This window comes from Jaculus jaculus, chromosome 15 (genome assembly GCF_020740685.1).
Source record: "Jaculus jaculus isolate mJacJac1 chromosome 15, mJacJac1.mat.Y.cur, whole genome shotgun sequence".
NCBI classification, from domain to species: domain Eukaryota; kingdom Metazoa; phylum Chordata; class Mammalia; order Rodentia; family Dipodidae; genus Jaculus; species Jaculus jaculus.
In genome coordinates this window covers 27,113,070-27,139,943 of record NC_059116.1, presented here as the reverse complement: position 1 = coordinate 27,139,943, position 26,874 = coordinate 27,113,070, and the positions used below count along the sequence as shown (strand labels likewise).

Sequence of the window (26,874 nt, the reverse complement as noted above, 5' to 3'; positions counted from 1 at the left end):
ATCAGCAGCGCTGCCCTTCCGGGCGCAGAGGCGGACGGAGCTCGAGCAGGCGGCAGCCGACTCCGGCGCAGCCCGGGCTCCGCAGCATCGCTGGGGCGGAGAGAGCGGAGCGGGGGACGCGGCGCGGCGGAGCAGCGGGGGCAGCGGGACCCTCGCCCCCGGGGGAGCCGCCCGGGGCAGGCACGTGCGCCGGGCTACTGAGCCGGACGGGCAGCTCCCGTAAGGACGTCACTTCGGTTCCCACCTGGGAAACTTTGTTTGTTTGCTTGTTATTTTTTTTTTTAACTGCACGGTGTTTCCCCGCCACAAACTTCAAATAAGAAAAGAAAAGAAAAAAAAAAAAAGGAAACTACCGACCCGAGGCGGCGGCGTCCCGGAGCCCCTCACTGCGCGCACTCCGCACGGCCGGCCTGCGCCGCTCCGCCAGCCATGTTTATATAGCCACGCGGAGAGCTCGCGCACGCGCCCTGGCCCGCCGCCGCTACGGTGCGGGGCTTCCCCGGAGTCCGGCCTCCTGATTGGACGATGAGAGGTATACGCGCCCGTGACGTCATTGGGGACGACGGCCGAGCGCGTTGGAATCTTCCTAAGAATCCCGAGCTGCGTTATCACGTGCGGGCGGCGGGCTGCGCGCGGTGAGGTGCGGCGTCCCGGCTCCGCTCAGGTAAGCTGAAAGCCTGCGTCCCCGAAAAGCGCCCGAGCTGACCTTCCGCGGAACCTCCTTTTTAAGGGCGGGGGTGGGGGAAATGTGGAGATTTGGGAGAAAGGGAAATTCAGAAAGAAGTCACTTACCTCCAGGTTTTCCTGTTTGTGTGACGGCTGCTCTCAAATTAGCATTTACAGTTGATGTTGGGAAAGTAAGAATAAGGTAGAATTTATTGTCTTCAGAAGATGTCCTTTTGGCATTTTAGAGTTGAATCGCCTACAATATAAACTTGGGGGTGGGGGGAGTCTTCCCTACTGTTTTATATGCCTTTATTTCCTCCAAGTTTGCTTACTGACCTACTGGATTTTTTGCTTTTAAGAGAATCTCACACTAGCTGACCTGGAACTCACTATAAAGCCCAGACTAGACTTGAATTTATAGCAAACCCCCTGCCGCAGCTTCCCAAATGTGGGATAGTGCTGTGAGCCACCCTGCCTAATTTTCCTGGCTTACTTACATTGTTTACATGTCTGTCTTCTAAGAAATTAGGATACTGGCCTCTGATTCCTTACATCTGCAAAGTCTAGCGCTAATAAGTTCAGTTCACTACACAGGGTTGAATGAAACAATGGGAAAATTTGCCCCTTCATGATCTAGTGAAAGAAGCTGTCTTTATTTCCAGACTTCGGTCTTAAGATTTATTTGTGACTAATTATGTGATTTGTTACGAATGTGTTCCCTTCAAATTCATATGTTGAAATCTTAATTTATTTGCAAGCAGGGAGAGAAAGAGAGAATGGGCATGCCAGGTCCTCTTGCCACTGCAAACTCCAGATGCATGCAATATGTTGATATCTTAATGGTATTGGGAAATGGCAGGGCCTTTGGAAAGTGGTTAAGTCATGATGCCCTTACAAAAAAACAGTCCACCCCCCATAAAATGACAAGTATGTGAGGTGTTTCAGGTAGTATGATTTAATCATATACATACATATATCATGTCATAGTGTATAAATATACAATTATTACTTGTCATTTAAAACTAAGCTGCAGGGCATGGTGGTTCATACCTGTAATCCCAGCACTGGGAGGTATAAGCAGGAGTTCAAGGCCACTCTCTGCTACCATTTGGTTTGGGGGCAGCCTGGGATATACATACTGTAAATTTTGTCTCAAAAAAAAGTACGGGTGGGCTGGAGAGATGGCTTAGTGGTTAAGTGCTTGCCTGTGAAGCCTAAGAACCCTAGTTTGAGGTTAGATTCCCCAGGACCCATGTGAGCCAGATGCACAAGGGTCCCAGGCGTTTACAGTGGCTGAAGGCCCTGGCACGCCCATTCTTTCTCTCTAAGCCTCTTTCTCTTTCTGTTGCTCTCAAATAAACATAAAAATAAAAACGTAGGGGGCCCTGGAGAGATAGCTTATCAGTTAAGACACTTGCCTATAAAGCCTAGTGACCTGAGTTCAATTCCTCAGTACCCAACTAAATCCAGATGCACAAAGTGGTGCATGCATCCGGAGTTCCTTTGCAGAGGCTGTGCATGTAGGTACACACCTTTAATCCCAGCACTAGGGAGGCAGAGGTAGAAGGATTGCTGTGAGTTCTAGGCCAGCCTGGGGACTAGATACTGAATTTCAGGTCAGCCTGGGCTCGAGCTAGACTCTACCTCGAAAAACCAAAAACTAAAATACTTTAGAGGTGCTCAAAACCAAAAAAATAAAATAACATTATTAATGAAATAAGTACTCATGGTATGCAGAGGAATTCCAAGCCCGTCAGGCCTTTAGAGTGAGATCCTATTTCAACAAAATAATTAATTGAGTATATATATATATTTTTTTTTAAGAAACTAGAGATGAATGCTTGGCCCATTCCAATGTAAGGTGACAATGAAAAGACTACCACATAGAAAACAGTCACTAGATACCAACTCTGCCCTTAGCTCTTGGACTTCTGCCTACAGAAATAAAATGTTGTTTATATGTACTATTTTACTTTTTTTTTTAAATATATGTCTGTCCCTAGGACCTCTTGTTACTGTAAATGAACATCAGACACTTGTGCCGCTTCTTGTGTCCAGCGTACTTGGATGGCTTAGGACTTGAACCCAGGCCAGTAGGCCTCTCAAGCACATGCCTTTAACCAGTGAGCCATCTTCCCAGCCCCTGTTACAGTATTTTTGTTCCAGTAACTCAAACCACTGAGACAGCAGGCAACCTGACATTGACATTCCTCTGTTTTCTCCCTTCCAGTAGACTCCTTGGATACTGTTCTAGTTCATGGCCTTCCCTGTCCTTCTCATGTCTCAACCAGCCCACATGAAACTGCTGGACTTGAATGCCTGAAATCTCAGTACTAGGAGGTGGAGGACAGAAGGTTCTAGGCCAGTTTGGGCACAAACCTTGTCTCAAAAAACAAAAAACAAAAAACAAAAAAAAAAAACTGGGTGTGGTGGTGCATGCCTTTAATCCAAGCACTGTGGAGGCTGAGGTAGGAGGATCACCATGAGTTTGAGGCCATCCTGAGATTACATAGTGAATTCCAGGTCAGCCTAGACTAGTGTGAAACCCTGCCTCGAAAAACTGGGAGGAAAAGCCAGATTCATCTTTAGACCCAATTCAAGCACAGCCTCCTCCTTTCTGTAACTGACCTACTCAGTCTTTTTTGCATTTGCCTTAAAATGGAGTTCAGGAAACGGAAAGTAAATTCATGGAGAATTCCTAGGTGCCGCTTATGGAGATGCATCTGCTCTTCCCACCACCACCTTTTTTAAATGGTAAACGCTTCATTTCACTGACTTTAAAAAAAATGCACTTAAAGGCCCAAGGCATAGCTTAGTGAAAGAGCGCTTGCCTGGTATGCATGAGGCTCTCTGTTCCCGCTCCAGCACCCCACCTCCCAAGAAAATTCCTGCTGTTGGAGTCATTTATCCAAGATGCTGGTAATCAGACCGGTCTGCATGATGCCAAAGCACATTTCTTGCCACTACTATACAAACGTCTGATTCATCCTCTGTCCCTCACTCACTCTGCCAAGATGCCTTCGGCATAAAAGGTATTAAATAAATATTTGCCAAGATGGTGGACTGAATGGAGCCATATAATTTTAAAGCAAAGCTAAACAGTGTAGTGGGTTTGAATTTTCTTCAGTATAGGGCTGGGGGCTTCAATAAGTGCTATGGAAGAAAGCTCAAACTTTAAGAATTCTCTCTCTAAGCTTCTGTTAGTCCCACCCCAGAACTCCACTCAGATGGCAAAGAGGCTTGGTTGAGTTACTGTGTACTTTCTTTTTTAAAATGATCTTTACATATTGTTTTCTTAAAATTATTCCTATTTGCTTTGATAATTATAATTTTTATGATTTAGCTCATGGTTGGGATCTTTAATTTTCTTTTCTTTTATTGGATCTTTAATTTTCTTGTTTCAAAATATACACTCTTCCTTACTACCTACTACTAGCCTGAATTTGGAGGTTACTAGTAATTATGTTTTTACATTTCTTTCTCTTACAAACTTAATGAAAAGGGCACTTATATGAAAAAGGAACAAATAATGCATTTTATCTCTTTCGTTGTATAAAAAAAGGAGGAAGGTAATAATTTAATTTTAATATGTCTATTAAATTTTTTATTTGTAAACTTAAGGATGTTAAAAAAATACTTACTGGCTGAGGATAGAACTCAGTTGACATGAAGTCATGGTGGTAGATGCTTGTAATCCCAGCACTCTGAAGGTGGAGGCAGGAGGATCAAGTATACAAGGTCATCCTTGGCTATATAGAGAGTTGGAGGCCAGCCTGGGCTATAATGACATCCTGTCTCAAAAAATGAAAAAAATATTTACTTACCTTTTAAATAAGAGCAAGGGGCCATGTCATGAAAAGTCTAGATGTCCTGCTGATCAAATCAGACAATGAAACAAAAGTATGAACAACTGGAAAATGAATAGCTAGTATCTCACTATTTGGAATGTTAAAAAAAATGCAACTTAAACTTGGAAAAACCTAAGGCTAAAGGCAGAGTTACTGTGTGGACAGACAAGTAATTTATTCGTACTGTTCTTTTGCAAATGCCTAAAATCTTTTAAAGAAATGAAAGGGAATTTTGGATTTAAAAGGGAAGTCGATTTATCTGAAATAAAACTAACTGAAAGTATGCCTTGTACATGGGGCTAAGATGGTTTCAGAAGTAGATGCCATTGAACCTGGCCCATGAGCATTTTCATCAACCCATTTAAATTCTTTTTTGTTTGTTTGTTTTTGTTTGTCAAGGTAGGGTCTCACTCTAGCCCAGGCTGACCTGGAATTCACTGTGTAGTGATCCTCAGTTTAGCCTTGAACTCATGGCAATCCTACCTCTGCCTCCTGAGTACGTCACCACGCTCAGCCCTTTTTTTTTTTTTTCTTATGTATTTATTTATTTGTTTGAGAGTAAGTATGGACATGCCAGGGCCACCAACTCCTAATTTTTACAAACTCCAGATGCATGTGCCACTTTGTGCATCTGGCTTTACCTGGATACTAGAAAATTGAGCCCTGGGCTGTAAGACTTTGCAAGAAGTGTCTTTAACTACTAAGCCCATTTAAGTAATTTCTGCTACAACGTACATGCACTGTGATTGCCTAGCTTTCCTTTCCTTTTAAAGGAATATGAATGAAACACCTAAAAAGTTTTTTTTTTTTAATTTTTTATTTACTTATTTGAGAGCGACAGACACAGAGAGAAAGACAGGTAGAGGGAGAGAGAGAGAATGGGCGCACCAGGGCTTCCCGCCTCTGCAAATGAACTCCAGACGCGTGCGCCCCCTTGTGCATCTGGCTAATGTGAGACCTGGGGAACTGAGCCTCGAACCAGGGTCCTTAGGCTTCACAGGCAAGTGCTTAACCGCTAAGCCATCTCTCCAGCCCCCTAAAAAGTTTTGATTTTCCCTTTTGTTGATCTGGCTGGCCTTCAACTTGAAATCCTCCGGGCTCAGTCTCACTGTACCCCAATACTAGAGTGAGAGCATATGCCACCATGTTCAGCTGTAACTTCCTTTTTCCAATGCCTTTATAAAGGTTTAATGAACTCTAGGTCACTTAAAACTAGTAGAAAGAATTAATACTCTCAGGCTGGAGAGATGGCTTAGTGGTCAAGGAGCTTCTCTGCAAAGCCAAAGGACCCAGGTTCAATACCCCAGTACCCACGTAAGTCAGATACACAAAGTGGTGCATGCAGGTGGAGTTCGTTTGTAGCTGCTGAAGGCCCTGGCACATCAGTTCTCTTTATCTCAAATAAATATAAAATAAATAATAACATTTCCTAAAGATAAATATGACTGAAAGATCCAAACACAGGGAATCCATTCTAGATATGGAAAACTAGCCAGCCGCCACATTCTTCAGTGTGTAGCCGCTGGTATGTTGCCCATCTACTAATAAGTACCCCTCCCCCCAACATTCATCCATGCTCATGTCAGACACAATAATAATAAGTACCCCTCCCCCCAACATTCATCCATGCTCATGGGAGACACAGTAAAGTGCAATAAATGAAGTAGACCTGTGTGAGTGCATTTACTTGAAGTCCGCCTGTGTACGCGTCTGGCAGCTTGTGGAGAGCACCTTTCCAGCCACCACACTTGGATCACGGAGGAAGGGAGTACCAGCGGAAGAGCCCCAGGTGCCCTGTGGTGTAAGGAGCATCTGTACAAGGTGGAGTCTGGACAACCAGTAACTTAATGAGCTTTGAATGGACTGTCAAGGAGACAACAGGTAAGGAATGGAAACTGGAGAGTATCTGGTAGGTGCATTAACACAGTGTGAAGGTCACTGGTAACTTTAACAAGAGGTCTCTGGAAATGTGGGGGTACAAGCCTGATGAGAGTATGTGCAGGAAAGAAAGGGGAGGATAGGGCTTGAAGACTGAAGTTTGATGCAGCATGAAGCAGAGAAATGAGGCAGTGGTGAGAGGAAAGGGGAAGAAGTCAAGAAAGAATTGGGAAGTGATTAGTTAGGTTATTTTTTTGAGGCAGTCTTATGTATCCGGGGCTGGCCTCAGCTCACTGTCTACCTGAGATTGTCATGAATTCCTGGTCCTCCTGCCTCTGCCTCCAAAATGTGGGGATTGCTTACTGCATGCCCAGATGCTGATGACACTGACCCCACAGGGAGGGGAAGTTGCTGATCAAGTGTTGTTGGAACTAAATCCTAGGCAGAGACAGAACGTCGTCTACAAGTGGGAGCTGAGCTCTGGAAGAGGACAGGCCACTTTGTAAATAGCCTCAATTTGGGCTTGTCTGTCTCCTCGTGGTGACTTCAGTCATACATTTTTATAGAAATATGGTGTCATGCCCCGGTTTGAGGCTCGGTTCCCCAGGTCCCACGTTAGCCAGAAGCACAAGGGGCGCACGCGTCTGGAGTTCGTTTGCAGAGGCTGGAGGCCCTGGTGTGCCCATTCTCTCTCTCTCCCTCTGTCTTTCTCCCTGTGTCTGTTGCTCTCAAATAAGTAAATAAATAATTGAAAAAAATATTAAAAAAATAAAAGAAAAAAAAAGAAATATGGTATCATGACCTCTGAATCACATTAGGAGTCACATGTAGATTTTTTCACAAAGTGTAGTCTTCGGGTAAATTCAGTCACCTCTTGTTGGGCTGCTGGTGAGAGAAGCAGCACACTGTACTGCTGAGCTGTATTCCTGAATCCTTTTGATAAATCCCCATCAATTTCTTGAGTAACTTACATTCCTAAAAGAACATTATCATTTTAATTGTTACATGGAGAATGGACTTGGGGAAGGCAGAAAAGGAAACTAAAATTAGAGTACATAGATGTTTTTGGTTTTGTTTGATTTTTTGAGGGGTAGGGTTTCACTCTATCCCAGGCTGACCTGGAATTCACTATGTAGTCTCAGGCTGGCCTCAAACTCACAGTGATCCTCCTACCTCTGCCTCCCGAGTGCTGGGATTAAAGGTTTGCGTCACCGCACCTGGCACAGATGAATTTTTGTCAGAAGCCAGTTGTGAAAGGAGAATGGCTTGACATACATTGGCAGTTAAAGATAGATGTGGAAAAAGATGGGCAGGCAGATTTTATACATACACATTTGTTTGTTTGTTTGTTTGTTTTTTACTGGGGATTAACACCAGAGCCTCTTGCACACTAAACACTTCGCTACACCCCCAGCACTTTGAAACCTACTTCAGAGGTATGCTCTGAAGTATTGATTGAATAGAACAGTGAGCCAAGTGTCAGCGTATCTGTCACGTTTCTAGCGTAAGAAGTGAGGTGGACAGAGAGACGCATTCACAGTGAAGACAGGCGAAGCAGCAGCTCTGAGGTCAAAGACCACGGCTGGGAGATGATGGCTCAGTCAGTAAAAATTTGCCATGCAAACATGGGAAAAAAATATACTTCCATGCCAACCCCAGTACCCACTTAAATGCTGTGTGGGTTTAGTGGTTTAGTGGATGTAACAAGAATTTCTGGACACAGGAGGCAGAGACCGGGTCCCCCAGGTCAAGCTGGCTAGCTAGACTAGCTGGATCAGTGAGCTGCAGGCTCAACCAAGAGACCCACTGCCTCAATAAGATCAGTGGGTGTGTGATTGGGGAAGATGCCTGATGCCAGCCTCTGGTCTGCACACAAGTATGTGTTCCCACACACATACAGACCACCTAGGCATGCAAAAAAGAAAAAGAAAAACATGTTCAGTGAAAGCCAAATAGAACTTTGAGACAAGTGGATGGCTCACAACTGTGATCACTTGGGAGGCTGAGGTAGGATAGGCTAAGTACTGAGATCCATGTCACCTTGTGTTACAGAGGTGAGGAAAGAAAAAAAAAAGCATTCAAACTTTGAAGTGAAATATGGCATGGGCTGTAACTGGCTCATGCTTGCTTTTCGTGGCACGATACAAATTGTACTCCAAAGTATGGGGACTGGACAGTCACTGAGTAGGAAAGGCACTGCAAGGAGAACCCCTGCCCCCCATGAACCTCAGCACCCAGCAATAGGAAAAGAAGCCAGTACAGAGATGACAAGAGGGCTGGAGAGATTGTCCAATGGTTAAAGCATTTGTCTGTGAAGCCTACAGACCCAGGTTCACTTCCCCAGAACCCATGTAAGCTAAATGCATAAGGTGGTGCGTGCATCTGGAGTGGCTGGAGGCTCTTGTGCGTCCTTTCCTCCCTGCCCTCTCTTTTTCTATCAGATAAATATGATAAATGGATGTGGTGGCACACACCTATAATTCCAACACTAAGGGGCAGGGGTTGGAGAATAGCCTCAAGTTCAAGGACAGCCTGGTCTATGTAGTATGGTCAGTAGGGCTATGTAGCAATACACTGTCTTCAAAAACCAAGGTCTCATTCCCTGCTCTGGGAAAGTACACACAGGCTGATCCCAGGGGCTTGTTGGCCAGCCTGTCTAGCAGTCTGGCAAGCTCCAAGTTGGACAGTCCCTGGAGAGAAATAACACCTCAGGTGGTCCTGTGGCCTCTGTATTGCATGTGTACGCGTGTGCACTCAATAACAACAACAAAAAAAAAGCAGGGCAGGGGAGATGGCTCAGCGATAAAAGTGCAGGCATGAAGATGTAAATACCTGACTTCAGATCTTTATACCCCAAGTAAAAGAAACTATGGTGGGCTTCTGTAATTCAAGCATGCCTGTGGCAATGTGGGAAGCAGAGATAGAATTTCCCAGAGGCTCCCGGACCAGGTAGCCTGGCAAACAGAATGGTGAACTTCAAGAGAGAGACCCTGCCACATACAAGGTGGACAACGTGGAAGGCAAGGGCTGACATTTGAAAGTCATCCTCTGACCTCAGCCTGCCCGCTGAGGCACACATGCACCCGTGCTCTAACATAAACACATTCACACACAAAAGGTGGTAGCAGCCAGGTCGTCAAAAAATAAATAAATAAAAAGTACAATTAGCCAAAATACTAAGTGAAATGTAGATTTCAGAATTTTTCTTCTAGAATTATCTTTGTAAAGTCAGGTATCTTATCTTGTAGCCTGAAGCAGAGGCTAAACTATAGCGGGTGTTTGAGTTTGTAAAGCCTAGCTTTGTAGTGTCAGTATGTTGGTTAGAAATCACTTCAGAGGGGCTGGAGAGAGGGCTTAGCAGTTATGGTGCTTGCCTGTGATGCCTAAGGACCCAGATTCAATTACCCAGTACCCATGTAAAGCCTGATGCACAAGGTGCATGCATATGGAGTTTTTTTGCAGTGGCTAGAGGCCCTGGCATGTCCATTCTCTCTTCCTCCCTCCCTCCTTATCTGCCTTTCTCTCTTAAATAAGTAAAATTACAAATCTCTTAAAAAGTGCTGAGCAATAATGATACATATCCCACCTTGTTCCAATTAGGTAATCCTTTAAATGTTTGCTGCTATGAGAGAAATTTGATGGTTTTTTAAAAAACATTTTACTTAAGAGAGAGAGAGAATGGGTGCGCTGCAAATGAACTCCAGACACATGTACCACCTGGTATATCTGGCTTTTCGTGGCCACTAGAAAATTGAATCTGGGTCCTTTGGCTTTGCAGGCTAGCGCCTTAACCACTGAGCCATCTCTCCAGCCCATGATGTTTTTTTCTATAGGTGAGAACATTCTATGTATGGTCCTACTCATCTCCCCACTGCCAATGTCAAGAGAAATCCTTGCTTGCACTGTGTCTTCATCAAGATTTATGATAAGGGCTGGAGAGGTGGATAAGCAGTTAAGGTAATTGCCTACAAAGCCTAAGGATACATGTTCAACTCTCCAGATCCCATGTAAGCCAGATGCACAAAGGTGAGGCAAAAGTGCACAGTTGTATATGCCCACTAGGTGGCGCAAACATTTGGAGTTCGGTTGCAGTGGTTGATCCCCTGGTGCGCCAAATTTCGAGGTAGGGTCTCACTGTAGCCCAGGCTGACCTGGAATTCACTATGTAGTCTCAGGATGTCCTCGAACTTATGGCGATGCTCCTACCTCTGCTTCCCAAGTGCTGGGTTTAAAAGCGTGTGCCATCACGCCTGGCTCAGTGTTGTAAAACACTATGGGAGTCGCTGGAGGGCAAGGGTCACCGACTGTGAATAAGTAGGAACCCTGTAAGCTACAAAATCAACCTGGCAAGAAGCGCACACTTGTGTAGTAGTGTCACCAGCTGTTTCCTTTGCAGGTAACCAGCTGTTCTCAGACTGGACATGAGGCCAGCTCAGTGGAGGAGAACGCCTATCTGGTATTGGAAACCAAGTCAGAATCCCATGGCCAGGAAACTCATAAACTCCAGAGAGAAGCCTCCACTGCTCTCTGGAGAAGAAGAGTGGATTTACACATCAAAAACTCCCTCAAGTAATTTGCTTATCCCCTTTAATCCAAGCCATTCTCATTCTTGGTTGGAGAACCTGCTTTATTTTACAGATAACAGAGAAAACTCAATATGACAAGAAAAAGCCAATTGCCTACCATAAGATGTGCCGCCACAAATGCCAGGGCTCCTGAAAAATTATGTAGGAAGTGGTGACATAAATATTGCTTCCACTGCAAGTCTGACAACCAACTCCAGGGAACTGGCTACAGAAAATGTGGCCAGTGAAAACACATCCAATCAGAAACCCAGAGGCTACAGAGAACTCAACACTAAACCAGACTGCTAACAGACTTGCCAAAACTCAGGTACCACTGTGGAAGAGCAGGCATGAAGATTTTAAAACCTTCAGGTGGGGGGTAGAAATATATTGAGGCACAGTCCCTGCCCCCTGAAGACTGAGACCTTAATTACCCAACAGTAAATACCAACAACTCCTCTGAGAGAGGTAATATATGACTAAACCTTTGTTAAGAATAAACAACTCGGGCTGGAGAGATGGCTTAGCGGTTAAGCGCTTGCCTGTGAAGCCTAAGGACCCCGGTTCGAGGCTCGGTTCCCCAGGTCCCACGTTAGCCAGATGCACAAGGGGGCGCACGCGTCTGGAGTTCGTTTGCAGTGGCTGGAAGCCCTGGCGCGCCCATTCTCTCTCTTTCCCTCTATCTTTCTCTCTATGTCTGTCGCTCTCAAATAAATGAATGAATGAATGAACAACTCGCCGCGCCCGCGTCCACCGCGCCCCGGGTACCATGGCGCCCGCCCGCCTGCTCGCGCCGCTGCTGCTGCTGCTGCTGCTGCTGTTCGCCCGCGTCCCCGCCGCCACCACCGAGTCGATCCGAGAGACTGAAGTCATCGACCCCCAGTATCTCCTAGAAGGCCGGGACTTCTCTGGAGCCCTACCTGATGATGAGGATGCCGGAGGACTTGGGCAAGAAGTCGATGACTTTGAGCTGTCAGGCTCAGGAGATCTAGATGACTCAGAGGACCCCACAAGTCCTGATGGAGCCATCCAGCCCTTGGTGCCGCAAACTAACCACATTCCTGAGTGGGCAGAGCCTGGGATCCGGGTCCCCTCCAAACCCAAGGTACTGGAAGAGAATGAAGTCATCCCCAAGAGGGTCTCGCCCTTCGAAGGGGATGAGGACGTGTCCAACAAAGTATCCATGTCTAGCACCACCAAGGACAGCAACATCTTCCAGAGAACGGAGGTCCTAGCAGCTCTGATTGTGGGCGGCGCGGTGGGCATCCTCTTTGCTGTCTTCCTGATCCTGCTGCTCGTGTACCGCATGAAGAAGAAGGACGAGGGCAGCTATGACCTGGGAAAGAAGCCCATCTACAAAAAAGCCCCCACCAACGAGTTCTACGCATGAAGCTTCCCACGGACACTGCTTGGACTTAAGCAGGGAGGGAAGCCAAAGGATTGCGAACAGTGGGCATTAGTAGGGAGAGGGCACCTTAATCCTGACCTACCTGTCAGTATCTCTATCTCTGGTCACCTTTCCAGGGTCAGAAGCGAGAGCGTGTACTGCGCTGCCTCACTTTTCTTGATTCTTTGGACCCCAGTTGCCTTGGAAGAAAAATGGGGTGAAACTTGGCCTTTCTGAAGGCAAGCCTGGGATTGGGTCATAATTTTAAAACTTTCCAAATCAGAAGGTAGGACCAGTTCAGAGCTTGTATCAAACATGCCACATCTAGGACCATCCTTAAGCTGGAGAGGATATGAGGTATGTGTTAGAAGCCTGCCCAAGACTGCCTTCCTCCCTCCGTACACACCCTGTCCATCTGTCAGGAATCGGGGGAAGGGACTAGAACCCTCTAGACTTTGTGGTGTGTCCATCCATGGGTGCTTGTTCACACTATGGGTGTCTCTGTGGTATACCTTGGGCCATTTGGGGCTCTTTCAAGTGACTTGGAAATCAGTTGTTTTTTTTTCGAGGGGGTTAGACACGGGGTGGGGGGAGAGGTGAGTGTATAGAAAGCTCACACCGAAAGGGCTGTGTAGAATATTTGTAAATCTATTTTTTTTAAACGGTTCATTCCTTTATGCAGAGTGTCTGGTGCCTAGGCAGGAGTGTGGAGATACAGAGATATTCTTACTGAAAGCATTTCCACTGCACCTGCTAAGTTTGTATTTAATGGGTTTTTTTGTGTATGTGTTTCTTGACAATGAGAGAAGAGCTGGAGATATGATTTTTATTAATTTTTAATTTTTTACTATTTATAGCTTCAGACGGGCTTCCTCCCTCTTCCTTTTTTTTTCACTTCCTTTAAACCCCCTTTTCCATTTTTTTTTTTAATACTTCATCACACTCCCCTATATATAACCTTGGCCATTTCTGTAGCTGCTTTATCTAAGAAATAGTTTTGGCTGAAACAGTTTTCTAGCAGATCCCAAAATACAATGTATGGGGATGGTGGGGTATTTGTGTATGTCCATGTGCTTATAATATATTGTTCTTACTTGGCTCTAGAAAAATAGATAAATATATTTTTTTAGGATATAGTGTGATATTTCCAGGTTCCTGTTGGCTGGGTGGCTGAGTGATGTTCCGTGTGGCTGGGTCTGTCCCTGTCCCATTCTTTTGCCCTGTTCCAGGTGCCTTCTCCTGACTGAGCTGAAATAGTTGAGGGTAGTAGCCCACTCTAACCCTCTTTGTGCCTTCTGCTTTGGGGCCCAGTGGGCACCCTTTCTCCCATCTCTTGAGATGTGCTGCAATACAGGAAACACATGTGGGCCAATTCACATTCACGGCAATTAGAAATTCATGTCTCAGTTGTACTGGCTACTTTTGAGTGTTTGGTCGCCACCCATTGGGCTCACTCCTGAGAGACCTAGACTGGCTTAGAGAGTTGCAGCTCGACTTTGCTGGGATGATGACCCTTGTCACCTGGGCAAGGGAAGGGGACCAGGAGGGTGGGGGGGGTGATGTGATTTGTTATCTGGGCCTCACCCTCTCACAGGAGAGAGGCCTGGCGGCTTAGCCCATGGTAGGTGGGGGAACCTCACTCCCTTGCTGTACTCAGAGGCTGTTAGCTCCCATCACCATCCTAATGCAGGGTCCCAGCCGGCTGGGTCCTCCTAGCCCCAGTGCCCTTTTCCTTGGGCTGTGTTGGAGTGAGCACTTTTCTGTAACCCCTCTCACACTGTTGTCTGTTACTGATTGTTTTAATAAAATAAATAAATAAAACCTGGTACTTTCTAAAAATAAAAAATAAATTAAAAAAAATACAAAAAAAAGAATAAACAAATAGGGCTGGAGAGATGGCTTAGTGGTTAAGCACTTGCCTGTGAAGCCTAAAGATCCCGGCTCTAGGCTCAATTCTCCAGGACCCACGTTAGCCAGATGCACAAGGGGGCAGTTCGTTTGCAGTGGCTGGAAGCTCTGGTGCGCCCATTTCCCCAACCCCCTCCCCGCCTCTTTCTGCCTCTGTCAGTCTCAAATAAATAAATAAAAATGAAAAAAATAAAAGAATAAACAAATACAGGGCTGGAGGGATGGCCTAACAATTAAGGCACTTGCCTGTGAAGCCTAAGGACCTAGGTTCAATTCCCAAAGACCCATGTAAGCCAGATGTGTAAGGTGCACATGCATCTGGAGTTTGCAGTGGCTGGAGGCCTGGCACGCCCATTCTCTCTCATTCTCTGTCTTCCTCACTCTCAAATAAATAACATTTTTTTTTAAATAGCAAACAAATACATAAAAGGAAACACACACACACAATAGCCCCTCTTATCCAAAGATCCAAAGACTTCCTTTCAGAGGTTTCCATTACTCAGAGTCAACTGTCACCTAAAAATATTACATGGAAAGTTCTAGAACTAATTCATGTTCTGAATTGTGGACTACTCCAGGTAGCAGGATTCAATCTCCTTTCTTGCCCTCTCCCACCTAGAACTTGTATTGTCCCCTTGTCTAGCACATCCATACTACATATGCTATACCTGCCCAACAGTCACTTCATCGTGTTGGTTATTACATCAGTTAGGAAGGCACCACAAGTCTTCTGTTGAAATCACCCTAATGTGTTAGTCCAACCATAAGCCTAAGTCATACCCATCACTTCTTCTTATCACTTTATGTCATCACGTGAAGGGCGACTATGGCATACAGTCATTACTTCTTGTTAGGACAAAATACTTGACAGAAGTGGCATAAAGGAAGATTTACTGTGGCTCATCGTCAGAGAGGGTGCAATTCATTGTGGGAAGGCAAAATGGTGTTCAGTGTGGCAGGAGCCTTTGACAAGAAATCATCACGTTGGCCACTAGAAAGTAGAGAACACAGACTGGAACCAGAGGCAGATATAACCGTGCTCCACCCCAAGTGACCTACCTCTGCCAGCCAGAACTGGCATCTCAAGGTTGTACAACCTTCCAAAACAGAACCACCAGCTGTTAAAACACACGGGCCTATGAGAGGTTTCACAGTCAAACCATAACCTGGAAAAATAACACACACACACATGGTTCCATATAGTTCAGGATTCAGGTATCCCCAGGACAACTCGGAAGGTATCACCTGTGGATGGAGTGTGGGTTCTGTATTTATCCACAATGTCATCCTTCTCATCAGCTTGTACTGGAAAGCTAGTGCCTGATGCTCTTCCAGAGAGATGTAAAATTAACATCTGCCTGCAAACTGGAACAGCAGCCACAGCCCAGAGTGAGTCCTAGAAGTTCATGTTGATGAGTAAAGTGAACTTTTTGCTGGTTTATTTACAGAGCACTGGGTAACTATGATGGCTGCATTTTCCCAAAGGCACCAACACTCTGTCCTCACCAAGTTCCTATTTTATGTGTCTTGAAGTCTGCATCATGGCTCATGCAAACCTGGGCTTACAGTGCTACCAAGTGCTACAGCAGCAGAGGGGCTTAAGGCCCAGACAACCACGTTTATGTCGATTCCATTCTTGCCTTTATCAGGGATCCTGCTGTTTTCATCAAACACCTTCTGACTGTGGGAAGGATGACATTATTTTTCTGCAGTCTGGCATACAAAATAGCTTGGTGGAGGCTTGCTGCAAAATGGCATTAGTTTGGCTAGAACTCAGGAATAGATCTCAGGACACTCCACTCCTACCCTTGGCACTTACGTTCTTTCTGTCCCCACTCTTCTGTGATGTCCCATTGGAGGGGTGTTGTAGTCAGTTCCACTTTGCTGGGGTGAATATCCAACCAGACAAACTACAGGAGGAATGGATTTAGTTTATTTCAGGCTTACAGATCCAGGGGAAGTTCCAGCAATGGCAGAAGCTTGTCTCCCTTTCATTAGATCCAAGCAGACAGAAACCACCCAAACAGCTAGTACCACAAGCAAGTGTGAACCACCAGAGCTCAAACTGCCCTTTCCACGCCTTTTGGTAACATGCCTTAGGGTTGAGCTCCAAGATCTGCCCACAGTGGCATAACCCCACTAGGAGCTGAAGTTGTAAACTCAATTTTAAATATTTTTATTTAGTTATTTATACATTTATTAGAGAAAGAGAATGGGCATGCTAGGGCCCCTTAGCCACTGTAAACAAACTCCAGACACTTGTGCCACCTTGTGCATCTGGCTTACATGGGACCTGGAGAATCTAACCTGAACCCTTAGGCTTTTTTTTTCTCAACATTTATTATTTTATTTAATCTCACAAAAATTATGAGTACTTAACAGATTGCCCACTTTACAGAAGTTGATCAGCAAGTACTTGCCCAAGGTTACTCCATTAAACACAGCCTGGGACCTGGGCCTGGTGGCATAGGCTATCATCTCGGCCACTCAGGAGGCTAAGGCAGGAAGATCATGTGTACAGGGACAGCCTTGGCTTCAGAGTGAGTTCACATCCAGCAGCTTTGTGGGACCCTGTCTCAAAATAAATAGTGAAAATATAGGCTGAATTCTTAGGCTTTGCAGGCAAGTGCCTTAACTGCTAAGCCATCTCTCCAGCCCCTATAAACTCAATTTATTTAACCACCTGAGTCTATGAGGCTATACATTCAAACTACCACAAGGTGGGAGGACTTGGGTATCTCCTGAGAGCAGAGCACTCAGCCCTCACTCCACAGGAGCAGATGCATACTGCTAGAACAATGGAGATGGATCAAGAGCACATGAGGGGCACTTGCCTGTGAAGCCTGAAAACCCAGGTACCCACATAAAGCCAGATGCAAGAAGTAGCATGTATGTCTGGATTTTGTTTGCAAAAACTATAGACCCTGGCATGCCTATTCTGTCTGTCTGTCTGTCTGTCTCTCTCTCTCTTTCTCTTTCTCTCTGCTTGCAAATAAATAAAATAATAAAAGCTTTTTTTTTTTTCAGAGCACATGAGCCCAGTTACCAGATAACATGCTTTTATCTGAAAAAAGAAAGCCATCCAACAGGATTGGGATATGCATAAGGTGAATTGGTACTCAATACTAGACTAGTTTACAGGGGAAAATGTCTTTTTGTATGTGTGCTTCTTAGTTTTCAGTTACAACTTACAGATAAATGGCCAGACAAGAAAGGCCACCCAAGTGCACACCAGTAGTCCAGTAGTAGGGAAACTAATGCCACAGGTATTTTCTGATCACCACTCTGGACCTGCTGGTGTCTACTCCATGTATGCAGTAGGCTTCTTGTCTCCCAGTCCTTCCTATATCCAAACCTGTTTGGTATTTACACAGCTGTAGACCAGTAACCATCCCATGTGCCAGTAAAGGACAGTTTTTGTGACAACAGGGAGCATAGGTACATAGATGTCCATGCTTCACCGTTACCCAGGTTATTTGTCTAATTCTGTGTTGTGTCCATGCTTTTCCATTCCCCAGGTTATCTGTCTTCTGTGGTGTGTCCATGCTTCACTGTTAACCAAGTTACTCGGTCTTCTGTGGTGTGTCCATGTTTCACCGTTACCCAGGTAATCTGTCTCTTACTGTGGCATGTCCATGCTGTAGCCCTGACCATGTCCCAGTTCCATTTAGGACAAATAGGCATTGGAGCTCCTGTTTAGCTTGCACCACAAGAGTATCAATTTGCACAAAAGCCTCTTGCGTCTTTTTTGTCCCAATCTCATGTCCCCCTCCTTCATGAGGGTGTGTAGGGAACCAGCAATCAGTAAAAAGGGGGGTATTAAATATGTATAGGGCTGGAGCGATGGGTCGGCAGATAAAGATGCTTGCTTGTAAGGCTTGAAGACCCAGATTCAATACCCCAGTGCCCACATAAGCCAGATGCACCAAGTGGCCCATGCATTTGGAGTTTGTTTACAGTGGCAAGAGGCCCTGGCATGCCTATCTCTCTCCACCCTCTCTATCTCTGCTTGAAAATATTTTTTTCTTTTTTAATATTTAATTTATTTATTTATTTGAGAGAGAGGTAGATAGAGAGAATGGGCATGCCAGGGCCTCTAGCCACTACAAACTCCAGATGTACATGCCACCTTGTGCATCTGGTTTTATGTGGGTATTAGGGAATTGAGCCTGGGTTTTACTTGCCAGTTTTACTGGCAAGTGTCTTAATTGCTAAACCATCTCTCCAGCTCAATAAATATTTTTTAAAAGAAATATGGCAATATTAGGTAGGAGAGATGGCTTACCAGTTAAGGCATTTGTCTACAAAGCCAAAGGATCCCGGTTCGATTCTCCAGGACCCACGTAAGCCAGATACACAAGGTGGCACATGCATCTGGAGTTCATTTGCACTGGCTAGAGGCCCTGGCATAACCATTCTCCCTCCCTCCCTCCCTCCCTCCCTCCCTCCCTCCCTCTCACCCCGTCCCCCCCCCTCTCCCTCTTTCTGTCTCTCAAATAAATAAACAAAATATATTTTTTTAAAAATAGCCAATATTCCTCACAGCCTGCATAGCACTTGGCTCTAGCTTCTGTCCTGATGCAAAATTTCCTCAATGACCTTATCAGGTGACCTGAGACCACTGGACTCCTAAAAACTTTTACAACTGTGCCAGGTCCTTTTCCTGTGACTTTTCACCTTGTTTCTTTTGTTCACATAACCAAACACTCCACTAACAATAGGAAACAAAGCGGCCTTACAAAACAAGGGTACCAAACTAGTGAAAGACAGCTGAGTCCTAACTACATTTATGACAAATGAAACCAATGAGACCCACCCTCCATACAGCTGAATTCCAGGTTCTTAGCAGCTCCAGGTTGTAGGCAGACTTTATTACCATTTTGATTTCAAAAAGGATCTTTTTCCCCCGTTGGTCTCTCATGAACCTAAGAATTACAGAAAGTTACATTCTAATGAGTGCTGGGCAAGATAAAACTTTGAAACAACCTTGAACGCTGAAACTATTAATATATGCAAGAAAAGGCAGAAGGGAGAGAAAATACACAAAGATCCTAGAAAAAAAACCTTTAGATATTAACCTTGTAATTGCAGCTCAGGCTGTAAAAGACCTTTGTTTTCTTAAAGACCTGGGGAGATAGCAAATAGCTACTTTCCTCTGGAAAACCAAGGGAGAGAAATGAGGAGGGGAGGGAGGAAGAAAAATGGAATATTCAGTGGCATATATGGACTGGACAGGAGACTTGGGTTCAGTGGAAGCAAGCTAGACCCACAGCACTTGCTGGTCTTCATCATGCTCCCCCCCCCCTTTTTTAACAACTTTTATTTGTGTGTGTGTGTGAGAGAGAGATGGGGGGGGGTGAGAATGGGTGTACCGGGGCCTCCAGCCTCTGCAAACAAACTCCAGACTCAGGCCAGGGGGTGTTGAATGCCTTGCATTCCAGACTTGGGAGGCAGAGGTATGAGAACTGCTGTGAGTTCGAGGCCACCCTGAGACTACATAGTGACTTCCAGGTCAGCCTGGGCCAGAGCAAGACCCTACCTCGGGGGGAGGGGGACTCCAGACTCATGCGCCACCTTGTGCATCTGGCTTACATGGGTCCTGGGGAATTCAATCTGGGTCCTCTTGTTTTGCAGGCAAGCTCCTTAATCACTAAGCCATCTCTCCAGCCCTCTGAACGCCCTTTTTAATACTCTGCTCATGGGAGGCTTGAGAGGTGGCTGAGCAGTTGTAGTTGCTTGTTGTAAAGCCTGACAGCCTGGGTTCTATTTACTAGTACCCACATAAGCTAAATGTGCACAGTGGTACATTTGTTTGCAGTAGCAAGAGGCCCTGGTGCACCCATACTTACTCTCTAGCTCTCTTCCTTTGCAAATAAAGAACTAAAAAGTAATTTAAAAATAAAAACTCACGGGGAAGACACTACTACCTGAAAATCCTTTTCTAACTGAAATCCCTCTGTTAGGGAGTAATTCCCTTCTGGGCAGACAGCCCACTTTGGGTGCATGTCTTTCTGCGCACAGCAGGGACCATACAACTGAGGACATGGCTCCTCGGCAGTATAGTTCCACAAAGCATGGTAACATGTCCTCTGGTCCATCGCACTTCTTATTTGAAGAACTTTTCAAAATCTTTTTTTCCTGTTGTTTTTGCCATTATAACAAATATGACATTATATTCCAATAAGCAAAACAAACCTTAACGTTAGTAATTTTGCATTATATATCTCTTAATTAAGAAAAATGATAACAACTGGCAGCTGCTTTTGAAATTTTGTTTTATCCTGAATGAATGGCTTTGTACTGTTCATTCAGCAAGTTTTTTTTTTTTTTTTTTAATCTTCCATGTGCTAGGCACTGGTCCATGTACCAGTGGATAAAATGATGTGGAAAGGAGAATTCTAATGGGAAGTATGGTCAGAAAATCATACAAATATGTATTTCACAGACACATTACTTCAGGTATTATTAGATTGTGGGTTTATGAGTGCAATCTTATATGGTCATCAGAGAATGCTTCGGTAATTGTGGCATTTGTCATGCCCATATGGGTATTTGTCATTATGGCAGAAACAATAAGATAAGGATTTATTTCTTTTTAAAATTTATTTTGAGGGCTGGAGAGATGGCTTAGCGGTTAAGCACTTGCCTGTGAAGCCTAAGGACCCCGGTTCGAGGCTCGGTTCTCCAGGTCCCACGTTAGCCAGATGCACAAGGGGGCGCACGCGTCTGGAGTTCGTTTGCAGAGGCTGGAAGCCCTGGCGCGCCCATTCTCTCTCTCCCTCTATCTGTCTTTCTCTCTATGTCTGTCGCTCTCAAATAAATAAATTAAAAAAAAATTTATTTTGAGAGAAAGAATGGGCATGTCAGGGCCTTCAGCCACTGCAAATGCACTCCAGATATATGTGACATTACGTGCTTACATCACTGTGCATCTGGCTACATGAGACCTGGAGATCTGAACATGAATTCTTAGGCTTTGCAGGCAAGCGCCTTAACTGCTAAGCCATCTCTCCAGCCCAAGGACTTATTTTGACTTATGGTCTCAGACAGTTCAGGCCATAGTTGCAAGAGTGCATGATTTTTAAAATTTTTATTTACTTGAGAAAGAGAAAGAAGAAGAGAGGGAGAGAGAGAAAATGGGTACACCAGACCCTCCAACCACTTAAGGCTTGCAGTGTCCACTGATTACATCTTTCTCTCCCATTTAACTGCATGCAGTGTAGCTTTTTCCAGCTTTCTGTCAGCTGGTCTACATAGAGGAGGTTTTCAGCTCAGCTCCAGCAGGGTTTCTCAGTGACCTTGCAGCCTAAGCATATGGAATCTTCAGGAATAGGATCTTACCATCTATTCCGGGTAGGAATCCAAGGGCCTCAGCAATAGGCTGTAATGTTCTGGGAGTTATCAGGGATCTCCCTGGCCAACAACTCACTGGAAGGCATCCCATCCCTGACATTGAAAATTTTCTACTTAACAAACTATGGCTTTTGGGTATGCCATTGTCCACAAAAGTAGGTTTCCATATGATTTATACCCTCTTAGATTTTGATTATCCCTTCCCCCACCCTTCCTTTACTCAACATGTGGAAAACAATTTAAATCACATCCTTTCTCTGGACATCAAGCAGGAAGTTACTAGGTTCAGAAGGTCGCTTAAAACTTTTCCTACAAATGACTCACCTGTTTCATCAGAAGACTAATCATAATTCAGTTCAAATAATGGTTAGTCATGTCTTATGAATCCATCCATGTGTTCACTTTTTTTTTTTTCTTTGAGGTAGGGTCTTGCTCTAGCCCAGGCTGACCTGGGCTATCCCTCAGGGTGGCCTCGAACTCACAGTGATCCTCCTATGTCTGCGTCCCTGGGCAGTGCTGGAATTAAAGGTATGCACTACTGTGCCCAGCATGTTTACCTTTTAAGATCACCAAAGTGAGTATAAATATGGGGGAAAGAAGTTTTAAAAAGTGTTTCATTGAAGAGATGGCATAGCAGTTGAGGCACTTACCTGCAAAGCCAAAGGACTCAGGTTCAGTCCCCAGGACCCACATAAGACAGATGCACAAGGGAGTGCATGCCTCTGAAGTTTGTTTGCAGTGGCTGCAGGCCCTGGCGTACTCATTCTCATTCTCTCTCTTTTAAATAAAAAAAGTAAATTTTTTTAAAAGTCTTAAGTACTGGCTGGAGAGATGGCTTAGCAGTTAAGGCATTTGCCTGCAAAGCCAAATTATCCAGGACCCATGTAAGCCAGATGCACAAGGGGGCGCATGTGTCTGGAGTGTTTGCAGTGGCTGGAGGCCCTGGCACACCCATTCTTTCTTCCTCTCTCCCTCTCTCTCAAATAAATAAATAAAATAGTAATTACTAGCTGTAATTATTAATAAAGCAGAAAAGTTTCTGGCTCTGATAGACTACCTCTACCTGCTCAGTGCTGGAATTAAAGCTTTGTGCTGCCATGCCAGATTTCCATGGTAGACATTGAACCTGTGGCTTTGTGCATGCTGGGCAAGTAGTCAACCAACTGAGCTACATCCCAGGGTTATACTTTTTACTTTTACTATTTGTAGATTTATAGATATCACTTAATATATTATCCTTAAATGTTTTGAATTTTTCTCAGCCTCTTTCTCTCCCCCCCACTCTCTCTTTGAGGAATGGTCTCACATCATAGCCTACCTTAATCTACAATTTGCCATTTAGTCCAGTTTAGTCGTAAATTCACAATCTTCCTGCTTCAGCTTTCCAGGTGCTATAATTACAGGTGTGCACCATATGTACCACCACACCTAGCCTCTGCATTTCTTGAAGGCATGGTAAATTTTTCTTCATCTTTATCCTGTATTACATATTTTTGTTGTTGATTTTTGAGGTAGGATCTTTCTCTAGCCCAAGCTGACCTGGAATTCACTAGGTAGTCTCAAGGTGGTCTCAAACTTAAAGCAATCCTACTACCTCTGCCTCCCAAGGGCTGGGATTAAAGGCGTGCACCACAACGCCTGGCCTGTATTACATATTTTGGACCTATAATTGTGAAATGCATAGACATAGTAAGCACTGCAGGTCTGTAGAGTTAGGAATAAGGAGTATTCCTAAGGAAATACTTAGGAAAGTTTTACCAGTGCTTGTGTCTCTCTGCCCCACTCCCAGACCTCATTTTCTTGAATTTTCCATTAACTTATTTTTAAAATATTTCATTTTTATTTATTTGACAAAGAAAGAGGGGGGAGAGAGAGAGAGAACGGGCAAACCAGGCCTTCCAGCCACTGCAGATGAACTCCAGATGCATACACCCCCTTGTGCATCTGGCTAACATGGGTCCTAGGGAATCAAACCTGGGTCCTTTGGCTTTGTAGGCAAATACCTTAACCACTAAGCCAGCCCTCTGGCCCTCCATTGACTTTTACTTTGTTTTACTTCAATTTATATTCAGCTTTTTAGATCTTTAAACATTCCACGATTATTTATTTATTTATTTGGTCTTTCAAGATAGGATTTTGCTGTAGCCCAGGCTGACCTGGATGGAATTCACTATGTAGTCTCAGTGTGGCTTTGAACTCATGGTGATCCTCCTACCCCAGCCTCCTAAGTGCTGGGACAAAAGGCATGAGCTACCATGCCCAGCAAATTTAATGTCTTTTTATTGTTTATTTATTTATAAGGGAGAGGGAGAGAGAATGGGCACACCAGTACTTCTAGACACCACAAGTGAAACCCAGACACATGCGCCACTCGTGCAACTGGCTGCACATGGGTACTGGGGAACTGAACCTGGGTCCTTTGTCTTTTGCCACCAGGCATTTTAACTGCTAAGCCATCTCTCCAGCCCTGAAGTTGCTTCTTTTCAGGAATTTTGTTACAAGAAAAGTAATTAATACAAGCATGTATGGCTTAGCAGTTAAGGTGCTTGCCTGAGAAGCCTAAGGATCCAGGTTCAATTCTCCAGATCCCATGTAAGCCAGATACACAAGGTGGCACATGTGTCTGGAGTTCGTTTGCAGTGGCTAGAGGCCCTGGTGCATCCATTCTCTCTCTCTCATAAATAAAACTAAACTTTTTTTTTTTTAAACAAGCATGGGCTGTAGAGATGACTTAATGGTTAAAGTATTTGCCTGCAAAGCCAAAGGATCCTGGTCTGACTCTCTAGGATCCACATAAGCCAGACACACAGGGACACATGTCACATGCGTCTGGAGTTCATTTGCAGTGGCTAGAGGCCCTGGCACATTCATTCTCCGACAGTCTCCCCTCTCTCACCCTCCCTCTCTCTCTCCCTACCTATAAATAAAATTTTTAAAAATTAAAAGTAGCACTATTTGAGTATTTTTTGTTTAAAACTTCATGTTACATGAAAACAAGCAAGCAAAAATTTGAACAGATGAGTGAAGCTTGGCCAAAATAGCAGTTAAAGTTCCAAAGAAAAATAAAGTCCTCAAAATAACCAGAATCTGATATTTGAGTATGACTAAGTCACCAGCTGGGGGGGGGGGAGCCAAAGAAAAGAAAAACTCTTCATCATGGCCTGTCTAGGTGAGGGAGACTGGGTGAGAAATGGAACACCATTGTGATGGATACTTGTGGCAATGCCATATGATGTCAGCCCCATGGCCAAGTAATATGCTTGTCTCAGGAGAACCATTGGGAATTAAATGAGCCTGTGTTCGCAAAGAACTCAGAAGTGTTTGGTATTTTATAAGTACTTAAGTAAAAATTAAGGGGTGGGGTTACAACCACATCCTTGAGAGGATGCATAACCTCAAAACTGTGCAGCAGCTTAGAAAAAGCCAGTAACATTGTTTGTTTATTGTTTATTTTTGCCAAACCCATCCAACATGTTGACCACCCTAACTTCAGATCAGAGATAGAAAATAGGATGTAAGAGGTCTCACTCACTTCTTTTGTTCATTAGGACACAAAATAGGTTGCAATTGCTTTTATAAAGGTCTGGTATTACATGCCTCATTTATTCCATCATTTTTAGAGAACATTAGCAATACAGCAATACATGTTAAATTCAGAGAATAGGCTTCACTCTTAGGTTTTATGGCCTTGCTCGTTTTAGGTACTTGCACTGATGAATAGTATGTGAATGTCATTTCAAATCAGGGAAGTCTGAGCATTCTCAGGAACACATCTTCTCACATGATAATGGTCTTATTCCTGGGAGTACTCCTATTTTTATTTAATCAGAGCTTGAATATATATACTCATTAACTATGTGGTATCTTCCCATCACTATGATATTCAACAAGTGCCACAGAAATTAATAAGGTGAGTTCTACACTGAGTGATTAGACTGGGCAATTAGTCTCTTCCTTTCCTCCTAATATCTGGTCTGTTTACTGTATTTACTTGGAAACAGTGTCTTGTGTGTCCCAGTCTGGGCCCAGCCTCCTTTATACCAAGGCTGACCTTGAATTTCTGATCCCCCTGCCTCTACCTCCCAAGTGTTGAGGTTACAGGCTTTTGCTACCATGCTGGGTTTCATATGGTACGTAGAACTGAATCTAGAGTCTTGTGCATATGAGGCAAGCACTCTACCAACTAGGCTTCATCCCAGTCCCAATGTCTGATATTTTAAAGGAGATGATTGACAATAACCTTACATGTATTTATTAAGTCACAATCATAAGACAGTTGTGGAAACAATGAAGAAGATCAGGCCATTAGGCTCCTCAAAGTCCTCAAGATTAGGAGAGGTGAGGTTCACAAAGAGGTTCACCACATTAATCCTGAATGCAATTAAAATTACTTGGGTTTGATGCCTATCTCCTTCCTATGTAGTAACCAGGAAAGAGACAAATCTAGCCAGGTATTGGTGGCACAAACTTGTAAACCCTGGACATGGGAAGTAGAGGCAGAAGGATCAGAAGTTCACAATCACCCTCAGCTACATAGGGAGTTTGGGACCAACTGGGGAACTAAGAGACCTTGTCTCAAGAAACAACCAAGTTGGGTGTGGTGGTGCACTCCTTTAATCTCAGCACTTGGGAGGCAGAGGTAGGAGGATTGCTATGAGTTTGATGCCAGCTTGAGAATACATAGTGAATTCCAGGTCAGCCTGGGCTAGTGTGAAATCCTACCTTGAAAACTAGGGAAAAAACCATAACCAAATAAACAGACCACTACATTGTGACTAGTATTTCATTAGCATCTACCATTGTTTCTATCATTAAAGCATTTAGTGTTTGTCAAACAAGTAGATCAAAAGGATAACATGGGGCTGGAGAGATGGCTTAGCCTTTAAGGCACTTGCCTGCGAAGCCAAAAGGTCAGGTTTGATTCCTCAGGACCTACATAAGCCAGATGCACAAAGTGGCACATGTGTCTGGAGTCCATAGTTTGTTTGCAGTGGCTGGAGGCCCTGGCATGCCCAATGTCTCTCTCTCAAATAAATAAATAAAAATAAAATATTTAGAAAAGATAAGCTACTGTTCTACTTTCCATTGTCAAGTTCCCAGTAATCTTGGGCTATAAGAGATCTACACCCTTTAAATTCTCTCTGAATTCATAATGGCTATCCCATTTAACTGGTGCTGTCTTCACTCTCCATTGGAGAATCTGCTTCTCTTTTTCAGATGGGAGTTGGACCTGAGGAGATAAATGACCCAGCGCATTCCACCCCGGCCC

General features: G+C 44.4%; 1 protein-coding gene and 1 long non-coding RNA gene across 4 annotated transcripts; both read left to right on the top strand.

Annotated features, from left to right (window-relative positions):
* Positions 1 to 574: 574 nt before the first annotated feature.
* On the top strand, positions 575 to 26,874 carry LOC123453244. Of its 3 annotated transcripts, XR_006633674.1 has the most exons (6): positions 575 to 664; positions 3,532 to 3,698; positions 6,232 to 6,395; positions 17,280 to 17,359; positions 17,771 to 17,859; positions 26,823 to 26,874. It is a non-coding gene; the product is annotated as an uncharacterized LOC123453244 (long non-coding RNA). The 3 variants fall into 3 exon arrangements; XR_006633673.1 differs by lacking the exon at positions 3,532 to 3,698 and having other exon boundaries at positions 611 to 664; XR_006633672.1 differs by lacking the exon at positions 575 to 664 and having other exon boundaries at positions 3,199 to 3,698.
* Positions 11,688 to 14,159, top strand: LOC123455090 (syndecan-4-like). The gene has a single exon (XM_045135072.1). It carries the CDS (start codon positions 11,727 to 11,729, stop codon positions 12,345 to 12,347), a length of 621 nt encoding a protein of 206 aa, XP_044991007.1. The 5' UTR covers positions 11,688 to 11,726; the 3' UTR covers positions 12,348 to 14,159.

Excerpts from the sequence above, each read along its gene's own strand:
- LOC123455090 (XM_045135072.1), top strand. The coding sequence starts at position 11,727 with ATGGCGCCCGCCCGCCTGCTCGCGCCGCTGCTGCTGCTGCTGCTGCTG.